The sequence below is a fragment of the Myripristis murdjan genome, chromosome 21 (assembly GCF_902150065.1).
Source record: "Myripristis murdjan chromosome 21, fMyrMur1.1, whole genome shotgun sequence".
NCBI lineage: Eukaryota > Metazoa > Chordata > Actinopteri > Holocentriformes > Holocentridae > Myripristis > Myripristis murdjan.
This window is the reverse complement of record NC_044000.1, coordinates 27,680,538-27,687,778: the sequence shown is the minus strand read 5'-3', so window position 1 is coordinate 27,687,778 and position 7,241 is coordinate 27,680,538. Positions and strand designations below refer to the sequence as shown.

At 38.2% G+C, this 7,241-nt stretch overlaps 2 protein-coding genes across 2 annotated transcripts; both read right to left on the bottom strand.

The window, feature by feature from the left end:
- On the bottom strand, positions 1 to 936 carry LOC115379534 (olfactory receptor 142-like). The gene has a single exon (XM_030080241.1). The coding sequence runs from the start codon at positions 934 to 936 to the stop codon at positions 1 to 3; it is 936 nt and encodes a 311-aa protein (XP_029936101.1).
- A 3,863-nt stretch (positions 937 to 4,799) lies between these two features.
- Positions 4,800 to 5,720, bottom strand: LOC115379533 (olfactory receptor 6N1-like). Its single transcript, XM_030080240.1, has one exon. It carries the CDS (start codon positions 5,718 to 5,720, stop codon positions 4,800 to 4,802), a length of 921 nt encoding a protein of 306 aa, XP_029936100.1.
- Positions 5,721 to 7,241: the final 1,521 nt, after the last annotated feature.

The following is a 7,241-nucleotide window of genomic DNA, read 5'->3' as shown; positions in this document are numbered from 1 at the left end:
CTATATAGTTGTTTTTGACCATGGTAACATTCTGACAATATGTCTTCTGATTTCTGGTAACTTAAGGCCGTAGACAAGAGGGTTCAGAATTGGAGGAATCACCACAAACTCCAGTGATAACAGTATAGCAACAAATGGATTTAACTTTTCAACATTAATTCGACTGAGGGCAATATCACAAAATGCAGTGATGCAGTAATTAACAAAGGAAACAGTGTGTGGTAAACAGGTTTGCAAAACTTTACCCTTGAATTCTGCTGAGCTTTTCCTACACACAAGCAGAATTCGCAAGTAAGTATACAAGACATAAGCTAAGGGCAGGAACACTGTTGTTGTGGCTACTAACAAGCCAACAATGTTGTTGATAACAGTACTAACGCATGACAGTTTGGCAATATTCCAAATGGCACAGAATACTTTTACAATCTTATTACCACACAAAGGAAGTCTGATTGTCAAATAAAGACATGTTGCGACAGAAAAGGATGGACAGATCCATGCAAAAGCTGCCAACTTACAGACTGTTTTAGAGGTCATTTTACTGTGATAGTGTAAAGGATGGCATACAGCAATATACCTATCATATGCCATGATGCTCAGGATGGTAAGTTCAAATGATGCGTAGGTATAAATCACATAAATCTGAGTGTAACAAGCTGAATGTGTGATCAAATGAGTATTTGAAAGAAGGTCCATTAGGAATCTAGGAAAGAAGCCTGCAGAACCATACAAAGAGTTAATAGACAGACATACAATGAAAAAGTACATGGGCTCATGTAGTGTCCTCTGTTTTGATATTACCAGTATAATGACAAGGTTAGCAGAGACAATCATGGCAAACAACAGGAGACAAAACACAAAGGCAGGGTAGCGGTAAGATCCTATGTTCACAAACATGGTGAGGTTGAAGTTAAAAAAAAGACTACCGTTTTCCATTTGAAACAAAGATGAAAGCAAACCCACTTTGAGAAAGGGGAAAAAGTCAGTATTTAGATCGTTCTTGTTATTTAGCCTTCCGTCATCGTTTCCCCTGTTTTGAAATCAGAACTCACCAGTCTTTGATTGAGGTTGTGGCTGTTGTGTAGAGGAAGACTGAAGCAGATATGTGAATAATTAAATAAGTAAGTAATTAAGTAAGTAATTAAATAAGTTAGTGTAGAAATACTGTTATACTCTGTTACCTTTAGCCTTGGTCCTATACAATGATATTTACTAACCTGGTGCCTTAGAGAAGGTTTACATTTAGCTGTTTTTCAGACATCTGTAGACAGACAGGCCACAGTGAGTTCATGGGTGGAGCTGAACATGTCTTTATCTTGTTTGATCTTGAAGGTGTGACTACAGTAATACCACTCTAGAGAATTTTTAAAACTTTCCCCCAATGCATTTTTTGGTTTTTTGATGTTAGATTATATTTTTCCCATACTAAATAAACGTCATTAGATCATTTACAAAGAACAGAGTTTCACACAGAACATGGATTGTGCCATAAAAAAGCATCAGTCAACACAAATGATGAAACCCCCGGTGAGGTCAGTTTTTAACAAATGTTGCCTTGTTTTGATGGGCACTAGAAGTGCCAATAGTAGTAGGCTACATATTTTGAATGAGTAATTAATATTGTTTGCATGACAAAGGTTTGTCTCTTCCATGCAGTCCATGTGTTTGATACTGTAGTCCTTGGTTGAAAGGGTTTGAAGGTGGTGAATATTTGTTGATAAACCCCAGTCATATTTATGTTTGGAGTGCACCCTTAGAATGGAGTGATATTGAAACAACATAGTTTCAAATGTGAGCAAGCAAAAGGGCTGGAAAACAGTGTCTAATTAGTCCCCAACAGAATATTTTTTCAGCTTTGGGTTTGTTGTTAAAAAATCATGTTCAGAATCATGAATATAAGCAGCAAGGTGGTGATTACACTTTGCCTCATGAGAACAGGTTGGATGGGCTTGGAATGATAATGTGGACACCATGAATCAGGAACATGATCCCATGGGACTCCGCCATTCAAATGTCTTGCCAGGTGATCTTCCACTCCAGCACCTGCTCCCACTTTATCCAGGCTCCTTGATGCTTCAAGGCCACTGTTTGCTGGTTCTTTCCTCCTTGATGGCAGCTCACACCTCATCCAGCATGTCAAATCATTCTTCAGGTTCTCAGCTTTCAGATAATGTATACCACTTCTATTTGGCATCTGCTGTGGACCCCTAACCTTAATCCTAGGCACATACCAGATGGGCGTTGAGAGACCCAATCATAGGCCCCGTTCCCATCTGGTAGTAACTTCCGTCCTCAGAAATCTGATAACAAGTTGACATCTCTAAGTACAGGTGGAAACAGCAGCAGTGCGTCCTCAATGTGTCCTGAGGGATTGGATCTCAGGACGCGTTTGGAGGGCTGGGACACTGGTCCACATGGCATGTGGAGACTGTTAATGCCAGGTATATGTACAGACAGACTGATAGCTGCCAACTTGTGTTTGGAACACCAAAGACGCAATTTGATACCAGGTGGGAACAGAGCCATAATGACCCTGAGTATAAAGACCCCCCCCCCCAACCCCCCCCCCCCCCCCCCCCCCCGAGGAGACTGAGGAGGCAGATCACCCGGCACAGCCCCAGCCCCTACACAGGTTCAGTTTACAAAGTAGACCTACGTCAGCACTCCAGCCCTGCCCCCCTGACACATGCTGACAAAAGAGTAGTGCCTACAAGTGAGACATTTCAATAGATGAAACATTTCAACAGATGAAAGTTAGTTTAGCTAACAGCTACTGTGAGACAAATCACAGACAACACAAGATTGACAAGATTGGTAGCCACTTACATAGTTGCCTTTTATAATGAGGATCATGATTACTGAAGATTTTGTATAGTGAAAAACATAGGCAGAAACAGACCATTGTAACCACTATCATACATTACTTAGCCATGTATAATGTTATTGCTGAAAATGCCCTAAAAACATCAGTAGAGAGAGAGTAAAAGAATTTGAGGGAAGTTTTTTTGTCCTATAAACTATAGCAGTTAGCTGCAACACCACAGCTTTTATCTACAAATTATAGCCTACAGACTTGCAAAATAACTTTCAGAAACAGAAACAAATGCAGCAAGATTGAACTGCAGTTTTTTTGAAAAAATAAAATGAATTATTACTAACCCAGTCTTTTTTTTTTTTTTTTTTTTTTTTGAAATTTGACTCCGATATTAATCAAAATTACAAATGTAAACAAGATGTGGGCTAAGCCCCAAAATACAGCAAATTCATTTCATCTTTTCATTTCTTTTTCATCTTTATTTGTTGTCTACCATTATTACTTGAATTGAGGGCTCAATCAGTCAACTAAAGAATGAAAATATGTCTTAATTCATGATTGTTGTTGGTGGTGGTTAGCATACCCATTTGTTTATTTTTGGATCTCAGATGGATCTTTTCTAATCAGATTATGAAGTATGAAGGCATACTGTATGATGATTTCATATTGGTCAGTGGGGAAAACTGTGTTTATTTGCATGCTGTACTTTATGTTTAAAAACAGTTGGCTCATTGTGTGGGCCCAATATTGTTCAGTAAGCTTGTACTTTTGCTGTAATGCAGACAGTTGGTGGTGTTACAGGCTGGTTTACATTAGGGTTGAGCTGGATACTCGGCTGAAACGAGTATCCGGTACGGATAAAGCACTTTTGCCGAGTACGAGTATGATCCGAGTAATATGAGTCAATATCCGTGCTCGTGATGAATGAAAATCCTCACTGCGTAGCTGACTGTGTCCACATTGTGTGATAGGCCAGTCACACACAGCGCCCCTCCCCTACGCCGTGTGCCCCGCTCACACACACAGCTCGCTCTCCCCTCGGTTTGTAATCACTGATGGTCAGTAGAGTTTCTGCTAAACTTGACTGGTAAGAGATGCGCTGCTTTTGAGCAGAGTTAGGGTTAGGGTTAGGGCTGAATGCGACTCGCGTCGCAGAGTCACTGTCTTAACACACACACCACTTACACACACACATTAGCTGAACACACAAAGGACTTTATTATTTGTATTTTATTTTGGCTGCATGCACTGAGAGTCTGACACTTTCTCACTGTAGTTCATAAAAAATAAATATAGTAGTAGTATACAATTTACAAATTAAGCTTTATATAGGCCTCTATCTATCTATCTATCTATCTATCTATCTACATAGAAATGTGTGTGTGTGTGTGTGTGTATATACATATATATATATATATATATATATATATATATGTATATATATACTCTCTCTCTCTAGTACTTCATAATTGCCTACTGCATGTGTTGTATTCATTGATGCACTTAAGAATATTCATGTTCTGTGTTTCTAAAAAATTTGTTCTGTAAATAGTTCATTTACTATTGTGATCAAAAACATTGGTCTGAAGCTCAGTTCTGAGGCTGTTCTGAAAATAGTTTTCCAATAAACAATAAATATAGCAACTTCTGATCAACTTGTATCAATTACAGGCTTAGAATAACATACCGGTTAAGCCCCACCCATATCCGGTCAAACCATGCCAACTTCTGGTTTAAGGACCGCCCACTTACGGATCATAAGGAAAACCAGACACTGGTAAGCCTAGACCTACAGGTAAAAGAATGAAATGTACAGAGTATTTACTAACAAGCATAACATGTTAATAACAGTGATAGTTTTCCAATATTCTACATGACACAGTAAGCTATTCAAAAGATGCAAAGGTATAAAAAGTTTTTTTCCCCACTATTTTAGGTTTGCCATCAGGCATTGCCAGTATGATAAGTTTTTTTTTTTTTTTTTTTACCATGATAACATTTTTGAGATATGTTTTCTAATTTCTGGTAACTTAAGGCCATAAACAACAGGATTTAGAAGTGGAGGAATCACCACAAATTCTAGTGATAAAATTACTGCTACGTATGGATTTAGTTGTTCAATATTTACACGGCTGAGGGCAACATCACTAAATCCTGTGATGGAATAAATCAGAAATGTAACTGTGTGTGGCAGACAGCTTTGTAACGCTTTCCCTTTGAATTCAGATGAACTTCTCCTACAAACAAGAATAATTCGAATATAGGTATAAAATACATAAAACACCACAATAAAAACTGTTGTTCCAACCAATAATAACCCAACAATGTTGTTGATAACTGTTCTAACACATGACAGTTTTGAAATATTCCACATGGCACAGAACACTTTATGTATCTTATTTCCACACAAAGGAAGCTTGGCAGTCAGACTAGTTAATGTTATATTGAAAATGGCTGAGCAGAGCCATGCAAAAGCTGCCAGCTTGGATACTGTTTTAAGGGTCATTTTGGTGTGATAGTGTAAAGGCTGACAGATAGCAACATACCTATCATATGCCATAACGCTCAGGATGGTGAGTTCATTGCACGCATAGGTATAAATCACATAAATCTGAATGTAACAAGCTGAGTGTGAGATCAAATGAGTATCAGATAGAAGGTCCATTAGGAATCTGGGAAAGAAGCCAGCAGAACCATACAAAGAGTTAATAGACAGACATACAATGAAAAAGTACATGGGCTCATGTAGCGTCCTCTGTTGTGATATTACCAGTATAATGACAAGGTTAGCAGAGACAATCATGGCAAACAACAGGAGACAAAACACAAAGGCAGGGTAGCGGTAAGATCCTATGTTCACAAACATGGTGAGGTTGAAGTTAAAAAAAAGACTACTGTTTTCCATTTGAAACAAAGATGAAAGCAAACCCACTTTGAGAAAGGGGAAAAAAAATCAGTATTCAGATCGTTCTTGTTATGTAGCCTTCCGTCATCATTTCAGCTGTTTTGAAATCAGAAATCACCAGTCTTTGACTGAAGTTGTGGCTGTTGTGTAGAGGAAGACTGAAGCAGATATGTGAATAATTTTGAAGGAAAGTATTTAAAGTAAGTTAGTGGAGAAATACTCAATTATACTCTGTCATCTTTAGCCTTGGTCCTATACAATGATTTTTACTAACCTGGTGCCTTAGAGAAGGTTTACATTTAGCTGTTTTTCAGACATCTGTAGAGAGACAGGCCACAGTGAGTTTTTGGGTGGAGCTGAACGTGGCTTTATCTTGTTTGATCTTGAAGGTGTGACTACACTCATACCACTCTAGAGAATTTTTAAAACTTTCCCCCAATGTATTTTTTTTTTGTTTTGTTTTGTTTTTTTGATGTTAGATTATAATTTCCCCTACTAAATAGACGTCATTAGATCCTTTACAAAGAACAGAGTTTCACACAGAACATGGATTGTGCCATAAAAAAGCATCAGTCAACACAAATGATGAAACCCCCGGTGAAGTCAGTTGTTAACAAATATTGCTTTGTTTGATTGGCAGTCAAGAGTAATACCTATCAGTTTCTGTCAAAATGATTTACAACTTTGACCTCTGTCCCTGAGTTGCACCCTTGTATCACCCCCCACCAAAAAAATCAAACATTTCTCCCACTTTCAGTCTTGCCCCTCTCTCTCTTCTCTGTGTCATCACACACACACACACACACGCACACTCACTCACACACGCACACACACACACCCTTCCGGCTTTGTATTTGTCAGGGTATACACACATGTTTCATTGTGCGCATGTGTCATAGCAACTGTTAAGAAACGAGAAGTCAGTGTTGAATGTTGTGGTTTCCAAGGGAAATGGATAAACCTTTATTTTTATGTTGAAGTAAAAGGCAAGCTAGTGTACCTGTGTTTGTGGGAATGGGCTGACAGTGATGAAAAAAGGCCAATCTCACTCAATCATGCTGTCTCCTTCCATTGTGATTTCTAATAAAGCAAATATGACCAATCTTTAAAAACAACTGTATTGATTATATTTTCAAAAACCATAAATAGAAATGAATTTTGGGTTTATCAAGAAAGAGACATTTGCCTCCTTAGAACTCTCACTCAGGGACTTCAATATCAAAGAATATGGAAAACATGAAACGGACGAAAAAAGCTGTTAAAAATTCTCTGGTGGTATGAGTGTAGTCACACCTTCAAGATCAAACAAGATAAAGCCACGTTCAGCTCCACCCAAAAACTCACTGTGGCCTGTCTGTCTACAAATGTCTGAAAAACAGCTAAATGTAAACCTTCTCTAAGGCATCAGGTTAGTAAATATGATTGTACTTACAATAGGACCAAAGCTGCAGATAACAGAGTATTCACTACATATTGCTCCAGTATTCCCAATGATTTTGCTTAAAAATGAATGACAAACCT